Source organism: Podarcis erhardii (genome assembly GCF_964252035.2).
Source record: "Podarcis erhardii genome assembly, chromosome: 3".
Taxonomy (NCBI): Eukaryota; Metazoa; Chordata; class Lepidosauria; order Squamata; family Lacertidae; genus Podarcis; species Podarcis erhardii.
The window spans coordinates 112476104-112499704 of NC_138507.1; the positions used below are offsets into that span (position 1 = coordinate 112476104).

Genomic DNA, 23601 nt, shown 5'->3' on the forward strand with positions numbered 1-23601 from the left:
CCTGGCACTATCAGCTAATTCACAACCTGCCTTTTCTTTTTCAGAATAATTTTTATTAAATTTCCCATTTTACAATTTCAAATAAACATTTTACAAACTTTAAAATATCCAATAACTTCCCTTCTTCTCTTTCCATGGTTCATTTTACCCATCCTACATCCCTGCGTATTTTACTATAACCATTCAAATCAATTTCCCACTTTTACATCCATCAAAAAATATTTACTCTGTTGAATTTATCTTAATGCTGCTAGCATTTTCAACTGTATACAATTATTTCCCACATACTCAATAAATGTTTTCCAATCTTCTTTAAACATACCGTATTTTTCGCTTTATAAGACGCACCAGACCACAAGACCTAGTTTTTGGAGGAGGAAAACAAGGAAAAAAATATTCTGAATCTCAGAAGCCAGAGCAGAAAGAGGGATCGCTGCGCAGTGAAAGCAGCAATCCCTCTTGCTGTTCTGGCTTCTGGGATAGCTGCGCAGCCTGCATTCGCTCCATAAGATGCACACACATTTCCCCTTACTTTTTAGGAGGGAAAAAGTGAGTCTTATAGAGCAAAAAATACAGTATGTTGTTCTTGCTCTCTAATTCTATATGTTAAATCTGCAAGTTGCTTATATTCATAAGTTGTCGAGCTTATTTAGTTGGGACCTCACTCACTTTCCATTTTTGGGCTAACAAAACATGGGCCACGGTAGTTGAATACATAAATAACCTTTTCTAGCACCTGGGAATTTCAGTCTGAGTTATCCCCCACAAAAAGGACTCTGGCTTTTTGGGGGAAAGTAGTTTCGAACATCCCCCCCCCCCAATTCATTATAAATCATTTCCCAATACCTTTTTACATGTCCACCACATGTGGAGGAACATTCACTCCACTCCTTTGCACTTCCAACACTTATCTGATTCTGTTTTATAAATCTTAGCCAGCCAATTCACAACCTGTCTTTTGGCTTGGACCCGTTTCCTTGTGTTTGCTTTTTTTTCAGTAGCTTGTATCTTTTCTGGAGCTTTCAGCCATTTCGTTTGGATAGATGCCCCTCTTTTTCAACTTCCTAAAGTCAGGAAAGGGGGCTTGTGGCCTGATTTGAAACCCCTGCGTTGAAAAGATCAGGATGCTGAGGGTGTTAGATAGAGCCTTTGGCCTGGTACAGCAAAACTCTTCTCATGTTCTTACCTCCTTCAGTAATTTATGGCAGTCAGGAGGTGGCCCAGCCTTTTGGCACATATGCCACCTGTCAGGCCCAGAGTGCCGCTCAAACAGGAATGGCTTGCCCAGTGAAGTTGCGCTGCATTGCAATAGCCTCCTGGTAGCAGTGTCGCTCCTGTTTACCAGAAGGTGGGGGGAGCTTGGCAGAGGCATGGTCAGGACTGCAAAGAGATATTAGTCAGAGTGCCAGACTGGCTCTGCTGGTGCATCTGTGCCACCCTGACCTCGCCACTGCCTCTCCCAGTAAGTGGCACTGACGCTGCTGTCAGGAGGCTATTCTTGTATCTTCACTCTGCCCCCAGCCAATGAATCTGGGATGTGGAACTGCAATGTCAGGTGAGTGAGATGAATAAACACCCAGCAATAAAAGAGAATGGGAGCGATATATCTGTCAAAATTACAAATACCTAAATACAGACGGTCGTTTACCCTCGCTAGATTCAACGTGCTGCCATCTGCCTTATTGCGGGGCAAATTCGAGGGTAAACCATACACGGAACGAGTCTGCCCCTGCGGCTTGATGGAGGTAGAAACTTGTCTCTTGTGTCTTGTTACGCTGTCGTAACAAGGGATATACATTTGGTACTACGGGGATATACATTTGGTACTTATCATCCCTGCTATACAAAAATCTCCAAATGGGTCCGAACTTCAATGTCTAAAATGCCTGGTAGAGGACAAGGATCCAGAGATCACGCAAAGGGTGGCCAAATTCTGTGCGACTGCCATAAAACCTAGGGAACAAGCTGTGTTACCATACTGACCAAGGCCTTAAATGACAATTTTAGGTTATATTTTAGTGATTAAGATTTAACTTATATATTTTTAACTGCTTCTATATCTGTATTGTCCCTGTTATACCCAGTTGCAAGTTAAAATGTATCCCTATCGTGTTTTATGACTTCCCTGATATTGTATGTGAGCTGGAACTGGTCTGTGACCAAAATAATAAATTTATATTATATTATTATACTCTGCCCCCCTAGAGCTGCTCCTGGACCCTAGTGCACTTCAGCCCTCTTTCCACCCCCTCTTATCTTTTATTTAAAGATATTTAAAGAATTTAGCCTGATCTTTTATTTTCCCTTCTCTTCCTCCCCCCTCCCCATTTATGAAGATCACCTGCTCTGAGACCCCACAGCTAATTCTCCCCTGGCCTCCTTGCTGGACAAATAGGACCAATTCAGCCAGCTAGCCCTGGGGATTATCTAATTGATTTTTGATGTTTGAATTTTATTGTTACTCATGTTTTATACTGTATTTTATGCTGCTTTTATAATTAAGTGTTTTAAAGTGTTTTAAATTTCTTGTTAGCCGCCCTGAGCCCGGTTTTTGAATAATAAAATAAAATAAAATATTTTTTAAAAAATAAAAAAATTATTATCATCATCATCATCATCATCTTGGTGTGGGTCTGCCTCTGGATATTACTGAGTTGGGAGCAGACAGCAGGATGACGGAGGGGCAGCCCTGCGTCTGTGCATGTAGTGGGCACCCCCTGCAACTTTGTCTCATTAAAATTATCGGTGCCTTAAAATTACCAATAAAAGACAGAAGTTTTTAAAAAGTTGACCCCCCCAAAAGCCCAAGTATAAGTAAAAATACATTATAATATGCATTGTGGGTGGAATGCGGTTTGAGGCTATTAGAAACTACAGTGGTGCCCCGCAAGACGAACGCCTCGCAAGACGGAAAACCCGCTAGACGAAAGGGTTTTCCGTTTTGGAGGCGCTTCGCAAAAGAATTTCCCTATGGGCTTGCTTCGCAAGACGAAAATGTCTTGCGAGTTCCTGCGGGGTTTTTTTTCCTTTTTTCCCCCTTTTCCTAAGCCCTAAGCCGCTTATCAGCTGTTCCGCTAAAAGCCGCTAAACCGCTAATAGCGCTAATCCGCTAAGCTGTCAATGGGCTTGCTTCGCAAGACGAAGAAACCGCTATACGAAGAGCCTCACGGAACGGATTAATTTCGTCTTGCGAGGCACCACTGTACGTCTGTGCAAGCATTTCAGCTTGCCAGGCAGAACAATTTCCCCCTCCCCTCAGTCCCTGTTCTGTTCTCTGACACACACACACCCGAACCAATTTGGGGGGTGCACAGGGGAAGAAGGGGGAGAAGCCACATTGTGCAAGCAGAAGCTTCTCCTGACGGGGTTTGTTAGGTGAAGCCCTCCCTATTTACGCACACCAAGATGACTCCCTCCATCATGGTACCATGCAAGGAAAATGACGCTGTCCTCTTTCGCCACTTTAGGATGAACAAAGTGCAGTTTCCATGTTGAAGAAACACCAGATTTTGGAGCAAGCCGTAGAAGACTATGCTGAGACCGTGCACCAGCTATCCAAGACTAGCAGGACTTTGGTGGCAGACAATCATCCAGAGAGGTGACTTTTGCTGTTTTATATTTGTAGTTTGCCGTTTCCCCAAGGAATTTTTAAGAACTTCCATGCTGGATTTAAGTCCAGCAAGTGTAGTTTCCTTTCTGCACTCCCCATCCTGGCTAACCAACAAACAAATGGTAAGCTTAGACTATGATCCAGTAAACACATAACTAGGAACAATGTTGCCCTACTATGTGAATAATGCTGTTTTTGTACACCAGAGGAGAACTGAAAGCTTCAACTTCTACTTTTAAACTAACCCCCGTTTCCCATGACGTTTGTTCTCAGGAAACCATGGTTTGCCTATGCTATGGTTTCAGAACAAGGTTGGATCTGGAGCTAAGGTATGCTCTCAGTAACCATAGTTTAAACAAAACAGTTCCTCAGGTTTGGACATCATGGGGAACTGTGTTTAGTTTAAACCTTTAAGCTGATCAGTTATCCAGCAGTGCCAGGCTTCTGTCAGACTACTGGGAGAAATAATATTGAACCTGAGCAACAGAGCTGCCAATGGGAACATACCACACAAATAAATATTTAACATTCCCTATCCTGTCTGCAAATAAATGATGCCCAAAAAGTGTTTTTTATATTTTTAGATGCTTTTTGCTGTGCTTTTTACGTTTAATACCCCTTTTAGCCTCCAATGAATCCTTTCAGGTGGGTTACAAATTCCAATAATAAGAATAAAGAAACACATATTTAGTTATTAAAAAGAGAAACGAAGGTAGAATTCAGAGTATTGCTTGCACGCTGTCCACTGACCTGCAGGAAAGTCCCAATGAAGGGTAAGATGGAGGTGTTTATATCAAACAGACAAAGGTACCATATTTTTCGCTCTATAAGACGCACCAGACCACACGACGCACCTAGTTTTTGGAGGAGGAAAACAAGAAAAAAAATATTCTGAATCTCAGAAGCCAGAACAGCAAGAGGGATCGCTGGGCAGTGAAAGCAGCAATCCCTCTTGCTGTTCTGGCTTCTGGGAGAGCATTCGCTCCATAAGACGCACACACATTTCCCCTTACTTTTTAGGAGGGAAAAACTGAGTCTTATAGAGCAAAAAATATGGTAATCAGTTGTTCAAGATGAACAGCTGTATAAATCAGAGACGATTGTCCCCTGAAAAAGGAAACTGGAGGCAGGGAGCGCCAAATGGGGGGGAAAACCCAAATGCAGTCCGACAAAGGAAATGGTAAATAATTCATGAGTACATATATTTGACAGCTGATGCTGGAATTCAGCATAAACTGGGCAGAGAAAACTGGGAGGAAAAGGGTTCATGGAGAAGGTTAATTTCTCCTCTGTCCTGTTCTGCACGGATCCAGAAACGATTTGCAAACTTGCATGTGCTCCTAAATTGTCGTTCACTGGACAGGAAATAAGCGGTGCATCGATCAAAATTGCATTGCATTTCCTTTGGAAATTTAAACACACTCAGGCTGCGGAAGAAGCCTTTCCAGTGATGTGGATGATCTGTTTATCAATAGCATTCATCGCTGGCGGAAATCCAGGACATCTGAGCCTTTTCCTCTGGGTCATGGGAAAAAGTCGTAGAATCAGGCTATCAGGTCTGGAAAGTATCTTAGCGCACATCTCCCAGGCTTGTCTTTTTAAAACAAACAAAACTGGAAACTGTCAGATTTTGTGAACTTTGTTCTGGCGTCCTAGCTCCACTACAATCGATGAGCTAGATCGGGGCAATAGACTGATGTTTCCCACAGGCCAGATTTGACCCCCGCAACAAATTTACTGAGCCGCTAGCTTCTCAAATATGACAGCATGCAGTACTGGCAGATTGCATCAATAACTGGAAAGGTGGAAGGCAGGGCAGCTGGGACCTTTTGCAGAATGAGGGCCACATTATATCATAAGCAATATCTCAGGGGCCGCATGGGTGGGGCCAGAAGGAAAAATGGGCAGAGCAATGGATTTTACTCATAGGCTTGTGCAGTAGGCTATATTCCGGCCGTGCAAAAGGCAGAGCTTTTTCCATACAAACATTTCTCCATCCAGGCAAGTAAGAAGCATTGTCTAAGATGAAGGACATATTCCAGCTATGCAAAAGCAGTCAAGGATGCTGTAGAGCGAGCTAGGAAAGGGCCGTGGCTTGCGCTGTGGGGGTCATGGACTGGTAAGAGCCCCAAGGGCCAGATAGTGAGACAAGGGACCACATTTGGCCCCCAGGCCTGACGATCCCCATCCCAGGTGTAAGAGGCAAGTCCAATAAGGTGTGATCATTATTATTTACAACTAATTCTGGATGTCTGTTTGGCTTTGGGGGAATCAACAGGATGTGAAATGTGTGAGCACAGGCAGAAAAATACCTATTATAACCATGCCACTAAAAATCCAAATCATTCCAAACAAATTGACAAACAGAAAAAGCCTAACAATGCGGCTCATGCTCTTCTGTTACTGTTACAACGTAAAAATAATAATAAAGTGAAATGTTTTTAGCAAACCCCACCCCCCAATCCACCTGTCTTTTAGTAAAACCACTAAAAAGCAGAAAGAGTTAGGACTCTAGGAATTAAGAAATATAGTTTGCATGTTTCTTTGAGAATGTAGCTTAAATGTGCCTGCATGAGAAAACTGTTATGTACTGAAGTTCTCACCCTGGGCCAGCAGGGGGATACTGTAGATAGTTATGCAAATGAAGGATCGAAAAGTGACGTTCAGTGATTGGATAGTTTTGTATGCAAATGAAGGATCGAAAAGTGACGTTCAGTGATTGGATAGTTTTAGAACGTTGCAACAGTTACAATTGTTCTGTAGCTGTATATAAGCAGGCTGACTGAGCTCCTCAGTTTAGTTCGGTTCCAGTTTACAAAATAAAGAGCTGCTTTGGAGAAATCGCTGTGTTGTCTGCTATGTCAACCCACAACTTAACAAAAACTCTGTTTTTTTAACTGGTAAGTAAACAACCACTAAAATAAGAAAAATTCAATTTGTAAGCCATTTCACCATATATCTGTGCTGGCAACACACGTAATCAGCACTTGCTTAGGATCATATACCTGAAATCATTGAGCCAAATGAGTGATCCCATTTATATCTAAAGCAAATAAACAATAAATTTAGTCATTCAGCAGTTAGGCAGACACGGATTGTATCTCCCTGGAGTCACCAGTGTGGCCCCCCAGGCTCCAGGGTACCTGCCAGTGCCAGTACCACCAACGGCACCTATGAAAGGTTGGCCCCTCAAATATCCCCTCAAAATATCCACAGGGCTTGAGAGACTCTCCATTCTTCCTGCTCAGTTCCTGTTTGCACTGGCTCAGCCTCTTCTTCCTTGTACATTTCAGTCGTTGCCCAAATTGGACATTCACCCTCCCATCCATTCTGAGCAGATGAGAGGGGCAAAGAGATTCTGTCTGTGTATGGCAGTGGCTGGGGTGCCATGCCTGTACCATTTTCTATTCTTTACAGTGCGGCAGCCATTTTGTATTATGCCACATCCTAGCAGTGGCCATTTTGTGTCGGGTTGCCATACGTCTGGAATTTCCCGGACGTAACCGGAATACTGCCGTCAGAAGTAGTGTCTGAGCGGAAGCCGCTAAAATGTCCAGGAAAATCCGGATGTATGGAAACCCGTATTGGTGATTTCCCTCAAAAATAGCTCCAAAACTTCCTCTCCTTTTTTGCAAATTTGCCAAAGAAGCACAACAACTTGGGGCAGGGAAAGAAAAAATAAAAAGCTGAACAAGTTCTCTGTCCAGATTTTCACTGTTTGAAACATGGCCACCCTAATTTTGTCCCTAGTGTCCATGGCGCTTTTGTAGTAGAAAGAAGAACTGTGCCTCCAAATAAAATTGTATGTTAAAAAAATTTTTTTTAAGTGGATGGATTTGACTCTCTTCTCACACATTCCCTTGTCTTCCCCTCAGTGAGCGCATTAGCATGCGGCAGTCCAAAGTAGACAAGCTGTACGCAGGCCTGAAAGACCTCGCTGAGGAGAGGAGAGGCAAGCTCGACGAGAGACACAGGCTGTTCCAGTTGAACCGCGAAGTGGATGACTTGGAGCAATGGATTGCCGAAAGGGAAGTGGTGGCCGGATCCCATGAGCTGGGACAGGATTACGAACATGTGACCGTAAGATGATCAGATGGCTCTTCCCATTTTTTCAGCTTTCCACAATTTGCAGTTGTTTTGGTTTTTTCCTGTATTTCATTAGTATGCAAGGCAGTCTACAGGTAACGTCCATGGTTGGAAAGGCCAGTTGGCCAAAGAACAAGAAATGAAAACCAAAACTTGTATTCCACACTGTTTTACACACACACACACACACACACAAAAAACAAAACAAAAAAAAAACCAAGAGCTGTTGTGGTTACAGTGTTGGACTTGGGAGTTCAAGGTTCAAATCCCCATTTAGCCATGAAGGTCCACAACTGATCTTTGGTCACTCACCGGCACTCAACCTAACCTACCACAGAAAGTTGTTATCAGGAGAAAATGGTGGCAGGGACCACACACATCACTTTAAGCTCCTTGGAGGTAGGTCATTTTACCCAGTGCTTATACGTGGAGCAAAAAAAAAGGCCTTTTGTGGTGTGAGAAGCAATGATATTTGACCCTTGCTGTTAAACTGTACAAAGTGTCACAATCTGACAATTAATACAGGCAATGGGAATAGTCTCGATAATAACAGTTTATTACTTGTACCCTGCCCATCTGACTGGGTTGCTCCAGCCACTCTGGCCAGCTTCCAACAGAATATAAAGGAACACAACAAAACATCAGCTATTGAAAGCTTTCCGATACAGGGCTGTCTTCAGATGTCTATGAAAAGTCATGTAATAGTTTAGCTCTTTGACATCTGATGGAGGGGCATTCCACAGGACAGGTGCAACTACGAAGAAGGCCTTTTGCCAGGCTCCCTGTAACTTTACTTCTCACAGTGAAGGAACTGCCAGATGTCCCTCAGAGCTGGACCTCAGTGTCTGGGCTGGACAATGGGGATGGAGATGCTCATTCAGGTAAACAGGTGTACATCATTCACATAGACGCATGCACATACATATGTATAGATACATGGCCTAGGACCCTCGTACCTACAGGACCCCATGGAGGACCTTAAGGTCCATAAATAGCAACACCCTAGAGGTCCCGGGCCCTAAGGAAGTCAGATTAGCCTCAACCAGAGCCAGGGTCTTCTCAACACTGGCTCCGGCCTGGTGGAATGCTCCGTCTCATGAGACCAGGGCCCTGCGGAATCTGATTTCTTTCCGCAGGGCCTGTAAGACAGAGTTGTTCCACCTGGCCTTTGGCTTGGAATCAGTTTGATTCCCTCCCCCTCTTTCTTTTTTCCTTTCTCCTTCTGTGTTGGAACTCCTATTTGGGGACTTCCCTGGCTTTTTTCTGGCCCATGTAGGACCAGTATGGATAGTTAGCCTTGGTGAAGACTTGACGTTTTTATCCCCAAAATTTTTTTGATTGAGTTTCCACTGAAATGAGGCTACATTTTAATGTTTTAATGTTGTATTTTAATCTTGTTTTTTAAGCTGTATTTCAATCAATTGTTTTTATATTTGGTGTTAGCCGCCCTGAGCCTGGTCTTGGCTGGGGAGGGCAGGGTATAAATAAAATTTATTATTAATATTTTTATTATTACTAACATGCATATATTCCACATATCTGACTCCTCTTCAGCTTCTGGTACAGTGTCGTGTTGCTGATGTCAGTCTCTTTTCGAACATCGCCGATGCTATAATGTATTGTTACCCGAGCAAGCTGGAAAGTGGCCTTCCACTTGATTTGGAGCCCGTTTCCTAAATGGCCCCTCTCTTTCCAGATGTTGCAAGAACGATTCCGCGAATTTGCCCGGGACACCGGCAACATTGGGCAGGAGCGTGTGGACACCGTCAACCACATGGCCGATGAGCTCATCAACTCCGGACATTCTGATGCCGCCACCATCGCCGAGTGGAAGGATGGTCTCAACGAGGCCTGGGCTGACCTCCTGGAACTCATCGACACGAGAACGCAGATCCTCGCCGCCTCTTATGAACTTCACAAATTTTACCATGATGCCAAGGAGATCTTTGGGCGGATACAGGACAAACACAAGAAGCTGCCTGAGGAGCTTGGGAGGGACCAGAACACGGTGGAAACCTTGCAAAGGATGCATACTACGTTCGAACACGACATTCAGGCCTTAGGGACACAGGTGTGCATGCTGAGACAGTATTTTTTAGCACAGCCCCCTTAATGCAGGGATCTACGTGGTTTCAGGTGGTCAAGAAAGAAGATTGTGCATTGATATGGGCTGCCAGCAGCTCTCCTTTGTTTTCTGGTCTTCTAGGGTGGTCCCCCATGGCTGCCCACCAACTTCAATCTACTTTTAGCTACTCCTACCTACTTGCCAAGGGATGCGGGTGGCGCTGTGGGTTAAACCACAGAGCCTAGGACTTGCCGATCAGAAGGTTGGTAGTTCGAATCCCCGTGACGGGGTGAGCTCCCGTTGCTCTGTCCCTGCTCCTGCCAACCTAACAGTTTGAAAGCACCTCAAAGTGCAAGTAGATAAATAGGTACTGCTCCAGTGGGAAGGTAAACGGTGTTTCCGTGTGCTGCCATGGTTCACCAGAAGCGGCTTAATCATGCTGGCCACATGACCCGGAAGCTGTACGCCGGCTCCCTTAGACAATAAAGTGAGATGAGTGCCGCAACCCCAGGGTCGGTCACGACTGGACCTAATGGTCAGGGGTCCCTTTACCTTTACTTTACCTACCTGCCTTCTGACAATTAGCTAAGGGGGTAGCACATTGCAAGCTTCCTCCTCCAAAGACTCAATGCTGCCCTCGTGGAACTCGGCCGCTCCTGCTGTTGGGCAGAATGAGACAGTGCCTCAGGCGGCAAATGCCAAGGATTGGGTAGTGGTGGTAAAGTGTCGGAGGGCACAGCTGTGTTTGTGTGCCACACAGCCTTCCCTGTGCCACCCAAGCTGGTCTGTTGCCCTCTGTCCCCATGTTCAAGTAAGATTCATCGGTCAGTCTGATCAGCTTCCGTACGTGGAATCAGGCGAGTGCCATCTTGTCCTTTGCCTCAGGCAGTAAAATGACTTGGGCTGGTCTCGGTTGCCCATATGTCTTAAAGCTTATTGTTATGTCTGCCGGCGTGGTTGCTCGAGAGCAGACAGGCAAGACCCCCACTGGTCTTTTCAAAGGCTTTATTATCGGTGCAAAAGCATTCACAGTGCAGGACGTCTCAATTCCATGTCTTACTCAGTCACTAGCAGAATCTGGGAGTGAGCGGTCCTTAAACTTTCCCCAGCAGAGTAGTCTTTTGACCCCCATCCTACGCCTTCCCTCTCTGTGCATAAACCGACTGCGCAGAGAGGGGGTGGGCAGAGGGGGGGCCTGCCTCCCCCCCGCTTTGTCCATGCTCGGTGCTCTGGATCTCCCTTGCATCCTCTGAGCCCTGCACCCCTTCCCCTCTGGAGGCATGGCTCCCCTCCTCCGTGGAGGAAGCTCTGCTTCACATGATCTTTGGAGGCTCCCTGTAACCCAACTGCCCTTCCACCTCCCGCCTCTGAGCTGATGGCAGTTCCCTGACACTTATCTTCACAGTCATAAGGGCTAGGAACTTGGTGGTTAGTCTTGTTTTGAAATAAGAAGCCAAGGTGGTCATATCTCCCGGTATGCCCCATGCAGAGCCTCAAGGTCCATAAATAGCAACACCCTAGTGGTCCCGGGCCCTAAGGAACTTAGATTAGCTTCAACCAGAGCCAGGGCCTTTTCAGCACTGGCTCCGGCCTGGTGGAACGCTCTGCCTCATGAGACCAGGGCCCTGCAGGATCTGACTACTTTCCACAGGGCCTGTAAGACAGAGTTGTTCCGCCTGGCCTTTGGCTTGGAGCCAATTTGATTCCCTCCCCCTCTTTCTTTTTTCTTTTTCCTTTTTCCTTTCTCCTCCTGTGATGAGGCTGCATTTTAATATTTTAATGTTGTATTCTAATCTTTTTTTTTAAGTTGTATTCATTCAGCTTGTTTTTATCATTGCTTGTTAGCCATCCTGAGCCCGGCCTTGGCTGGGGAGGGAGGGGTATAAATAAAAAATATTATTATTATTATTATTATTATTAATTCTGTACCCGCTGCCACATTCTGCAACATTACTCATCTCCCAGGTTTTGCAGCCTAGTTGCAGCCCTGGCTATAGTTCCATGGCAGGCCTTCCATCAATCGCGTTGGCTGATGGGCTTTCTCTTTCTTCCCTCGCCAGGTAAGGCAACTGCAAGAAGATGCCGCCCGCCTCCAGTCTGCTTATGCTGGAGACAAGGCCGACGATATCCAAAGGCGTGAAAATGAGGTTCTGGAAGCGTGGAAGACCTTGCTTGATGCCTGCGAGGGACGCAGGGTCAGGCTGGTAGACACCGGGGACAAATTCCGCTTCTTCAGCATGGTCCGAGATCTCATGCTTTGGATGGAGGATGTCATTCGTCAGATCGAAGCCCAAGAGAAGCCTAGGTAATGTGCAGGGCCGGATTTAGGTTTGATGAGGCCCTAAGCTACTGAAGGTAATGGGGCCCTTTATATTTCCAGCTGTCCTTTGTCAAGAACAAATTGCCGCTGTTTTTTGTGTTGAATATATGCTATATGGTAGTTTATTGACCTAGTAGGTATCTAAAGCCATTTGCACATGCAGAATGTAGGCACCCTATATATAGAAATGAGCAAACCAGTGATATTTTAGGGAGCAGGCTAGCAGGCGGGGCCCATTACTTACATCATAGGAGCCTACACAACACAAAACACTGTTGCCGTATGTAGGTTTTGTTTTATTTGTTTTTTATCTTACATTTTAGAAATGCACATCCAGTTGTTTTTTCCTTTAATTTTTTGGGGGGCCCCAAGAGAGTGGGGCCCTAAGATATAGCTTGTTTAGCTTATGTGTAAATGCAGCACTGGTAATGTAGAACAACAAGCCAAATGTTTAGCACTAGGCCTCTAGCTGTGTCCATGTGGCTGTTGCTGGTGAGGCCTACCTAGGATTCTTGAAGCATAATGTTGGGATTGAACTGGACTCAGGAGGCTTGAGTTCAGATCCGTTCTCAGCCAGCAACACACTTGGCTGCTAACTTTCCACCTCAGTCTTCCTGTCTGTAAAATGGTTATGAGCCCCACCTATGGGTGGAGGTGGCACAACTGAGGATCACAGGCTCACTGCCTCCATGAAAACTAGGCTTCAGTTTCTGTTGGTGGTAGGCTGCAAAAGCATTTAATAAACCAAGTGTGCGACTTTCTGAACCACCAATGTTTCGTTTCAGGGATGTTTCCTCCGTAGAACTGTTGATGAACAATCACCAGGGAATCAAAGCAGAAATAGATGCCCGTAATGACAGCTTTACAACTTGCATTGAGCTGGGCAAATCGTTGCTGGCGAGGAAACACTATGCATCAGAAGAGGTACAGTGTGCTTGCTCTCTGCAGCTATGTAAGAGTGGTGGTTGAGAAAACAACATATAAGGATCACCGTTTCAGACCTAAGGACCATCTATATTAATTGAATCTAGGTTTTGTTATGTATCTTGACTTCATCAAAGTGCTTTTCATTCCCTTCTGTTGACCCTACTTAATGGACTCTATCTATCCTGGCGATCTAATGTATCCCATTTTATTGATCTAATTTATCCTATCCTATCCCATCAATCTAATCTGTATCCTGACTTCCTAATATAATCAATCCCTTTTTATTACTCTATCCTAGCTAATCTATTGTGTCCTGTCCTATCTAATATGTCATACCTATACTATTTTATTCTATCTAATTAATCCTGTCGTTTCGATCTCTATCGCTCTGTCCCATCCTACCTAATCTAATCAATTTACACACCAGCTCTGCTCATACACGTTACTGAAGCGTTCTCATAGTGCTCCTCCCCTCCTCCACGGACAAAACAAACCAGAGTCTATTGTCGCATCATCCCAAACCAAGGCTCGTGTTGTTTCCCCCCACCCTCCCAACAAACCCCCTCCCCTACCAGATCCAATGGACACTGTCCACCAGTGACTAGCAAGAAACCTGGATGTGAAACACAGAGCCTGCTTTTCCTAACATGATCCCAGATGCCAGATGCAGCTCTGTTAAAGTCAAATATGACAGAAGAAGAAGCCTCTAGTACAATGCTAACATTCCATTCTTTTATTCCTTGCAGATCAAGGAAAAGCTATTGCAGCTCACAGAGAAGAGAAAAGAAATGATTGACAAATGGGAAGACAGATGGGAGTGGCTGAGACTGAGTAAGACCCAACCCCTTGTCTGTCTTATTAGAGCAATGAGGTTTTTTAAGGCAGCAGTCTTTCCTGAGTGTTGTCGGCATTTTTTGATACACGGCCAGGAGTGTATGCGGTTTGCCGTTGTTGCAAAGCTGGCGATGTGAACACCAAAGACATATGGCAAGCACAAAGCCAGCCACTTAAAAGCCACCTTTGCAATTAAGCAGTATATTAATTAATAAGCAACAACAACAATAATAATACAGAATGCGAGACTGAAACAAAGGGACGTATCAGTAGGGTTGTTGTTGTTGTTTAGTCGTTTAGTCGTGTCTGACTCTTCGTGACCCCATGGACCAGAGCACGCCAGGCACTCCTGTCTTCCACTGCCTCCCGCAGTTTGGTCAAACTCATGGTGGTAGCTTTGAGAACAGTAGGGTTAAGGGAACCCAAAGGCTTGCAGAGATACAACCAAGGGGGAGAACTGTAAGAGGAAAGAACCCAAAACAGCCAGTGTGGGGAGTGGGCATGCTCAGCAGCCATGGAATGCTGACTTAAGTGTTGGAGGAGTAGGGAAAAATTGAAAGCCAGGGCCCTCCGTATGGTGATGAATTCCAGCTCCCATCAGCCCCAGCCAGACTGCCCACTGGTCAAGGGTGATGGGTACCCAACAACAAATGGAGAGCTACAGATTCTCCACCCCTGGTCTAGATACATGGAGTGTCCATTCAACGCAACATGGGACCTTAGGGAGAAGGACAGTTCATTGATGACAATGATTTCTGGCGTCCTTTGTCCATCATGGGGATGCCCCTGGGTGAAAATATATCGGTGACACTTTAGGACATTCCCAAAGGATTGGTTTAGAACCAACCTGATGAAACAGGAGCCCCAAGAGCTAGGAGAAAAGTGCCATGTCTTTAAGAGAGTGCCTGCCTTAAGGGGCTAGGCCTATCATTGCACAGCGCTTGCTGGCCCTGAGCACCCGACGTTTCTGCCTTTGGCTTAGTTTTGGAAGTGCACCAGTTTTCGAGGGACGCCAGCGTCGCCGAGGCCTGGCTGCTGGGGCAGGAGCCGTACCTGTCGAGCCGCGAGATCGGGCAAAGCGTGGACGAGGTGGAGAAGCTCATCAAGAGGCACGAAGCGTTTGAGAAGTCCGCCGCAACTTGGGATGAGAGATTTTCAGCGCTTGAAAGACTTACTACGGTGAGTCGCAGGAGCCATTTCAGGGACGCTTGTGCTCACGCACGATGGCTTTGTTCTAGCTCCTATTGCTGGGAGTCACAGAGCTACAGTGGTACCTCTGGTTACGTACTTAATTTGTTCCGGAGGTCCATTCGTAACCTGAAACTGTTCTTAACCTGAAGCACCACTTTAACTAATGGGGCCTCCCGCTGCTGCCGCACCACCAGAGCACGATTTCTGTTCTCATCCTGAAGCAAAGTTCTTAACCTGAGGTACTATTTCTGGGTTAGCGGAGTCTGTAACCTGAAGCGTATGTAACCCGAGGTACCACTGTAATATGTTACAGAGCTAAATTTAGATTCTGGTAGAAATAAACTGAATGATTTCCTGTTTTCTGCAGGTGGGTGGAATAGTTGAACTTTTCCCCCCTGAGCCAATCCAATTCAACAGCTAATCAGGTTCTTGCAGGAATGGCATTTTGAGGGAGCTAACAAGGATCTAAGATGGCGGACATTTCTGAGAATGGAGGGACCCTAAAGTTGCACTGTTTCTTCTCTGCTCCCCAGTTGGAATTGTTGGAAGTACGTCGACAGCAAGAAGAGGAAGAGAGGAAGAGGCAGCCTCCTTCTCCGGAGCCAAGCCCCAAGACCGGAGAGGAGTCTCAGCAATGGTAAGGAACAGGGCCGGATTTAGGTTTGATGAGGCCCTAAGCTACTGAAGGTAACGGGGACCTTTACATCTCCAGCTGTCCTTTGTCAACAACAAATTGTCACTGTTTTTTGTATTGAATAGATGCTGTATGGTGATTTATGGACCTAGTAGGTATCTAAAACCATTTGCACATGCAGAATGCAGGCACCTATATATAGAAATGAGCAAACCAGTCATATTTTAGGGAGCAGGCTAGCAGGCGGGGCCCATTACTTACATCATAGGAGCCTACACAACACAAAACACTGTTGCTGTGTGTAGGTTTTATTTTATTTGCTTTTATCTTATATTTTGGAAATGTACATCCAGTTTTTTTCTTTTAATTTTTTTGGGGCCCCCAAGAGAGTGGGTCCATAAGCTATAGCTTGTTTAAAGGTAAAGAAGGTAAAGGGACCCCTGACCATTCAGTCCAGTCATGGCCGACTCTGGGGTTGCGGCGCTCATCTCGCTTTATTGGCCGAGGGAGCCGGCGTACAGCTTCCGGGTCATGTGGCCAGCATGACTAAGCCGCTTCTGGCGAACCAGAGCAGCGCACGGAAACTCCATTTACCTTCCCACCGGAGCGGCACCTATTTATCTACTTGCACTTTGATGTGCTTTCGAACTGCTAGGTGGGCAGGAATAGCTTGTTTAGCGTATACGTAAATCCGGCACTGGTAAGTGGCAGCATTGGGTAGTCCAGAGAAGTTATCAGAAGCCTTTTATATCTGCCCAAGGCCTGGATTTCCTTTGGGGCAATCTTCCAAGGGCCAGAGGCAAAGGTGGGCAGTGCAATCCAACATGGCTGCCAAGGCACCCCGACAGGAAAGAAGTGTGTGCCCCCAGAATGTGTGACAGGGGCCAGGCTTCTGCAGCTCACCAGGGTTTTCTTCAGTGTTCCTGGATGCCCATGGCAAATGGCCTGGTCTACAGTGTTGCACCTGCGCTTCTCCTTTCCAGTCTCTTTCTCATTTTCTCTCTCTCTCTCTTTCTCAACAGGGACGGCACAAAAGGAGAGCAGGTATCCCAGAATGGTTTGCCACCAGATCAGGAATCTCCTCGGGTTAGTTACCGCTCCCAAACCTACCAAAACTACAAAAACTTTAGTGGCAGATGGACGGCTAGTGACCGGCCTCGTTCTGGACATTGAAAGACGCAGAGCGGTTTGCAGAAGGCCAGGGGCTGCTTTTTCTCCCCTGTTCCTCCCCGATTTGCCGGCCCTCCAAATTCCCTTTACTGCTTCTCTCCCACTGCAACCACACACCCCGCCGCATTCAGCTTGTGTTCAGTTGAGTCGCCATCACACCCAGCCACTCGCTCCAGTGCCCATGTAGGCACCCTCAATTTCCTCAACTCTAAATCCTTCGAGGCTCCCCCCACCCCACCCCAGTTGCGCTGCGACTGTCTCAATGATCTTTTGTTGTGAGTTTTTCGTTTTGTTAATAGCTTTTGAGATTTCTGCCGCTAAAGCCGCCCCGTTTGTGTGAGCAATTGAGATGTAATGAGATCTCATCGTTGCGGAAGACGAGAAATAGAGACCGACAGGTACGATGTCCCTAGCTGTACTAATGGTTTTGAGCCAGGAAGGCAGTTGCGATATCGGCAAATGCCTTCAGGCGCACAATTCAGGCCTACAGAGAGAAAGCAGTCGGCAGATGCGGATATGTAAACTGGGGGTGTGGAATTCAGAGTCAGGGAGAACCATCTGCACCAAAAGAGCAGGCGTGGGGAAGCTTTTTCATCCCAGGGGCCACACTACGCTCTGCGCAACCTTATGAGGGCCGCATGCCCATGGTAAGCAGTCCGAGAGGTGAAAAGCAGGCAAGACCAGAGGGAGAAGTGGGTGGAGTAACAGATAAAGCTGTTAGTAGTGTGCTGGCTGCAACCCAGCCGTGCAAAAGTCAGACGTTTCTCAACATGCATCCACAGTCCTGTCCTCTATCCAAAGAGGCATTATCACAATTCAAGGCCAAACTCCAGCCAGGCAACAGCATTACAGGGCCAGTGAGGGGACATGGCTAGGGAGAGTGCTGAGGGCCAGTTAGAAAGCCCTGGAAGGCCACATTTTGGCTCTTGGGCCTGAGGTTCTCCACCCCTGACCTAGAGGTTAGTAAGTTGTTGAACATTCCAAGCAGTGTGAACCCAGCAACCGCCAATAAAGCTTAAATGGAAGGACGCTACCAAAATTAGTAGTCAGTGTGATCTTACTGTCTCGGCAACCTGTTCCAGTGTTCCTCTTCCCTAGCCAGTGAGTTGGTTATTTGGTGCATAAACCCCATTGAAAACCACGGGACTCTCTTAGTCCTTTTAAAGTAGGGCCTGTTTGGAGGGGGGGAGGAGAGAGAGAAATCCATGCAGATCATGTGAGGCTGATCATGTGAGCAGGTCTTCTTCACAGCATCTTTCAGGCTGCCCTCCTGAACACAGTTACTAGGGAGCAAACCTTATCTCACTCAGTGGGATTTAATTTCCAAGGAAGCATGTTTAGGATTGCAATCGGCAATAAAATAAAATAAAATAAATGCCAAAGGGCCATTAAAACTGTGGAGTTTTAATAGTGTGAGCATCCCTTGTTCCTGTTGCTGGGACTGTTTGTTCCCAGTTTCCCCCTTTTCCAAGTTAAGTCAAGCCCTGGGGGGAAGAGGAACCTTGAACATCTGCCTCCCCCATCCCTCCTAGCATTGCCTCCGCAAGGCGCATGTACATATATCGGGAAAGGAAGCACCTTCATTTTCATATGCTCACCTGTCACACACAGATAAAGAGGATCCTTGCCTTTCCCATGCCCTGGCCCTCAACATTCTACCTGAGGCACATGGGGAGCTCATTGCCTTGATGCCCAGCTTGTTTTTCATCCTACGATGGGGGGGGGGGACGGGGGACGCTTTTCAGTCGAGAGCAACATTCCCTTCCGGGCGGGGGAGGGGCATAGGCACTTGCCAGCGGTGGGAGGAGCCAGAGACTAAAGTGGGTGGGGCAATGAGTGAACATTTTACCTCTGCACAGTAGGCTACTTTCTACATTCTCTCTCGCACACATACATCCCTCTCTGTCCTCTACCCAGGGAAGCAAAAGGCATTGCCAGAGTTCGAGGACACATTCCAGGCAGGCACCGACACTTGGTCCTGCTGGGTCTAAGATTCTCCCCACGCCCTACTAGGCTGCAGAAACCTTGGCTTTTTCCATGGCTTCAACCCTTCGCATTCCTAGAAGTATAAGGGGAAAAGTGGGAGAGTAAGAAAACGTATTAACAGTGAAGGGAAACAGAAGGTGCATCCTCTTTGTTTGTTTAATTATTAGATTTCTATCCCACCTTTGCTCCAAAGTGGCATACATGATTCTCTTTCCCTTCCTCCCCTTTTAATCCACCCAACAGCCCTTTGAGGTTGCACTAGGTTGAGGGGCTTATACCTTTAAGGCTGATTCATAGCCCATATCTGAAACCTCTGCTCACTGACTTTCAAACCAGGGGTGGAGAAACCTGTGTCTTTGCAGATCTTGCTAGACTTTGCGTCCCATCGCTCTGACCACTGGCTGTGCTGGCTAAGGTTGATGATGGGAGCTGGAGTCTTAACAGCACCTCGGAGAGTCGCAGGTTCATACTCCCCTGCTCTCATTCCCCCCCCCCCTACGAAAGGAGAAGTGCAGGTTAGGGAACAGGAAAGGAACCCGTAACAAGCGTGAATCTGCTATTGCACGTTTGCAGTATTATTACATTTGTATCCCACACAAGGAACTCAGCCTTGAGGTAGAGTAGGCTGAGAGGTACTACTCAGTTTCCTTCTCAGTTGAGTGGGAATCTTAATTTGGGCTCCATATATCCAAATGTCAACCCTCTAGCCCAGTCTTAACCGGATGTTGTTGATCAACAGAGCTCCCATCATCCCTGATTATGGCAGGGGTTCATGGGAGTTTGAGCCCATCAATTTCTAGAGGGCAGCACATTGACTACACCTGCTCTAGACACCTCCATTCTGTGTGAAGGTGGAGAACGGAGGATGGTGACCATAGTATCAAATTACAGGTTTTTTGGGTAGTGGTAGGGTGGCAACATTCTTCTCTTCAAGGAATTCTTGGGAATGTAGTTCCGTGAGGGGGTTAAGGCAGTAGCAGAGGCTATAGCAGAGACGTGTTTAGATTATTTGGAGAGAATTAGTGACAGTTGAATTGGTATCTACTGTGAGTCTATCTGCTGCTACTGTAGGAGGAGGAAGGTGAGGTGTTTGAAGCCCTCAGTAAAACCCAGGGGTCATCTGGCAATCTTCACCTCTGAATTAGGACCATCAATCCACATGAAAAGACACATTGAAAGAGTAGAGAAATTCCACACTTTTAAAGGGGGGGGGGATCTTCTTTAACCTCCCTTGATTGTGGGTAGCGATAAAGATTGCTAAACATGCACTCTGGGGTTGCAACTTCAGATTCAGTAATTTTGCACAAAAGTGGCATTAAGAAGACTTTGTTTACATAAACTTGGATTGTAACATAGTCGATGGGTGGTTGCCTCAGCTGGTAAAGGTAAAGAATAATTGACATTTGTTAGATGTCTCCAAATTTATTTGTAGTTTTGCCATTTTTCAATACGGCCTTGGTTTCCTCCCATGAAGAATTTCTGCTGCAATCTTTACCACCTGTATAAGGGTTAGTTAGTTAGTTATTAACCTTTATAATTAGCAAACCACATTTGATAAATCTGGTTTCCCTTTGCTGAACCTCCGAGTCTACATGAAGGTGTACCGGTTATCAGCTTAGTTTCTCAAAGTGTACCTGGCAACATTTGTGAGGAGTGAGAAGGCTAGGATTTTATTCTTCCATGCAACCATGTCTTTCTTCATTATCATACATGTCTCTCTCTCTCTTCCTCCCCCTCTCATCAGGATATCACCGTATAACTTCTTAATTCATGCTCTTTAGATTTCCTTATATCAATGTGTTGACATGTTTTTGGTGCTTCCTTTACACCAGTTCTAGGTTGCTGCCCCTCAAAGTGCATTAAACCCTGCAGGAACCAGAGATGCCTTTTTGACCCTTGGCCAGGCAAAGGGACTGTTCCAAACCTGTTCTATCCTGTAGCCAAAAAATGCCTAAGAGATGCTCAGTTTCCTCATATAATGGCAACATAGAGCTCTAGCATTCAGGGGAAAACTGGAGGAAAAGATACCTCAAACCTGAATCTCAGGCAGCGAAGGTCCTCTCTGTTAATAGCTGCCTATATTTATTGGTTCCGAAAAACTGTGGCATTTCACAGAACAACACGTGGGTTGTCATTCCCTTACGCAGATTCCTTGATTCCTCATCTAACAGTACAGAGGCTCAAGGAGGTGGACGACTGAATGTAGATCTTGATTCATGCACTTTGAAAAGCAAACTCGGGGGGAGCGGGGATTGTATTCCATGTTGCGTCCCTCGCTGCTGTGTTGCATCAGGATTTAAATACCTCAAGAATCAGCTAACAAACTCAGCTGACTTGCAGTTAACCTTCCAATGATGACAACGTGTATTCATAACATGCTTGTGTTTATCTGTTGTTGTTGTTGTTGTTAACCATTGTCACCCATGGTGTTTTGTCTGCATGCTCAAAGCATGTTTCCATTAAAGTTTTGTTTAGCTCTTATTATTTCCCCCTGTGTGTCACCATGCATCATTTGCATACATGCTTGTTATTATTGTTGTTGTTATTGTTGTTATTATTCTGTTCATTGCGGAAACCGTTTCTGAAAGCAGGCTGCAAAAATACTGAAAAGCAACATGACAGCTTTGTTCATAATCTTAACAAGATGGCCGTGCTGCAGCGAGCTAAAGCCAGATCCGCAGCAGTCTTCGCTTGCATGAGCACAAGTGCCTTCCCTATGCTTCTTTCCCTAGTCTCTGCCAGTGCAGGCAAACAAGCCCTGGGCTACCCAGGAGTCAGATGAGCAGCCACAGAAGTTGCCAGAAACAGGCAAGAATACAGAGGCTGTGTGTCTGGCTCTCAGGTTTCCCTCGGACTTGACCCACCTGCACTGCTGGGAAGGTGGCATTACCACAATGCACTGTATTTTTCGCTCCATAAGACGCACCCGACCATAAGACGCATCTAGTTTTAGAGGAGGAGAACAAGAAAAAAAATGTTCTCTCCCTCTCTGCTCAGCGCCTCTCCAGCAAAGCGGGAGGAGAAACGGAGCCCCTTTCATTCATTTCTCCTCCCACTTCGCTGAAGGGGCACTGCGCAGAGAGGGAAAGCTGTGCAACGGCTCTCCAGCGAAGCGAAGCCAGGAGAGCAAGAGGGATCAATCCCTCTTGCACTCCTGGCTTCAGGGGTAGCCGCCCGAAGCCTCCTGAGCGCAGTGGGAGCGCTCCCGCTGGGCTTTGGAGGCTTCGCGTTGCTTTTGCCGAAGCCAGGAGAGCAAGAGGGATCGGTGTGCCCCGATCCCTCTTGCTCTCCTGGCTTCAGTGAAAGCTACGCAGCCTGCATTCGCTCCATAAGATGCACACACATTTCCCCTTACTTTTTAGGAGGGGGAAAGTGCGTCTTATAGACCGAAAAATATGGTGTAATATTGATGGCCTGGTTTGCAAATATAGTTGATTCTCCACTCCACAAAATTCCTTTATTTTTCCCAGTTGGTGGAATCTGAAGGGAGGAGCTTCCACCAGTGGAGCCTGGTCCTTTTTGGTGAATCGGGCACTGCCCCACCAACCTTGGTCTGCCCTCCTTGTGCCACCACCAGTTGCCCTCCTACTTGCAGCTAGGCCAACGGGGCCTGAACTGCATGTCACCTTCCTCCTCTCCTGCCTCAGTGCTGCACTTGTAAAACTCAGCCGAGAGGAAGATGAGGACAGAACTTGAATTAGTTGGCTCTTGCCTCCCATTGGCTCTGGCTATGCCTGTCCTGGGCTCTGGGTCCACCTTCTGTTGGTCTCCCCACTTTCTGCCCTGCCAGTCCCAAGGGGCACCAGCCCCTGCTGGCTCCCACAAGTCTCTCTTTTTACATTCCCTGCTCTAATGCAGTATATTCTCTACCAACCTTTCCCAACCATTGTGCCTGCCAGATCACTTGAACTATAACTCCCATCAGCTGTAGTCAGCATGGCAATGGTCCAAAACATCTGGAGGGCACCAGGTTGGGAAAGCCTGCTCTATACCTAGAGACCTCTGACTTAACGTCTCTTGCCCATTCATTCAAAACCTCCAAGGAAGCGAATTCAAGTGTCTCTACCACGGAAACTCTGGTTCCATTATTTGATTTCTCTTTTACTAATCCTAGGAAGTTTCCCCTAGTTTTTGAGCAAAGCCCACTTTCTCCGGATCTCTCATTCCCAAGGGAGAGTAACCATAAAAAACACAAAACTAAGAGTTAACATGTGGGGGGAGTTACGCACATTAAATTTAGTTCAGGATTTGGGTTCCCTCCTGGGACATTAAGTTATTTTATAAGGGGAGAGGGGGGTTGATACTGTGCCAGCAAAACTTGGCCTGGTTCTTGGTTGGGGTGAGGTGAGCTGTTTTTTTTGTTTTTTTTTTTTAAAAGGCTCTGGGTAGCTTGCAGTTAAATCCTGTAAATGTCTACTCAGAAGTAAGCCCCACAGAGTCCAGTAGTTCCTATTTCCATATAAGAGAGTGTAGGACTGCAGCCTTAGAAAACAGCAGAATCTGATACATATTTAACCAGCTGTAAATCCCATTGTTTCCAGTGAAGTTGAGTTCACTAGGAGTAGGATTGTGGCTGAAAGCTGGGAGGGAACAGGTGCACTGAGCCTCCCAAAGGAGGGAGTTTCAAACTCGGGTGCCACTACCTAGAAGGCCTTAGCCCATGGATGACTGGAGGCCTTTAGCATTTGGCCAACATACTGGAATGGGAGTCAATGGTACCAGCCACCTTTCCCAAGGACCAGCCCAAACAGTTGTAGCAAAAGTGTACAGCTTGCTTT

The 23601-nt window shown here is 46.3% G+C and overlaps 1 protein-coding gene across 3 annotated transcripts in view; it reads left to right on the forward strand.

Annotated features, from left to right (window-relative positions):
* The window catches only part of SPTBN1 (spectrin beta, non-erythrocytic 1), a 238388-nt gene that overhangs the window by 203443 nt on the left and 11344 nt on the right, over positions 1–23601 (forward strand). For 2 of the 3 annotated variants that reach the window (XM_081854422.1, XM_081854423.1), the window contains 9 exons: positions 3468–3598; positions 7486–7690; positions 9393–9767; positions 11822–12066; positions 12867–13005; positions 13755–13839; positions 14825–15021; positions 15567–15670; positions 16690–16753. In XM_081854422.1, coding sequence (XP_081710548.1) covers positions 3468–3598; positions 7486–7690; positions 9393–9767; positions 11822–12066; positions 12867–13005; positions 13755–13839; positions 14825–15021; positions 15567–15670; positions 16690–16753 — 1545 coding nt within the window. The remainder of the gene's footprint in view (positions 1–3467; positions 3599–7485; positions 7691–9392; positions 9768–11821; positions 12067–12866; positions 13006–13754; positions 13840–14824; positions 15022–15566; positions 15671–16689; positions 16754–23601) is intronic. The other variant, XM_081854424.1, reaches the window with a different exon arrangement.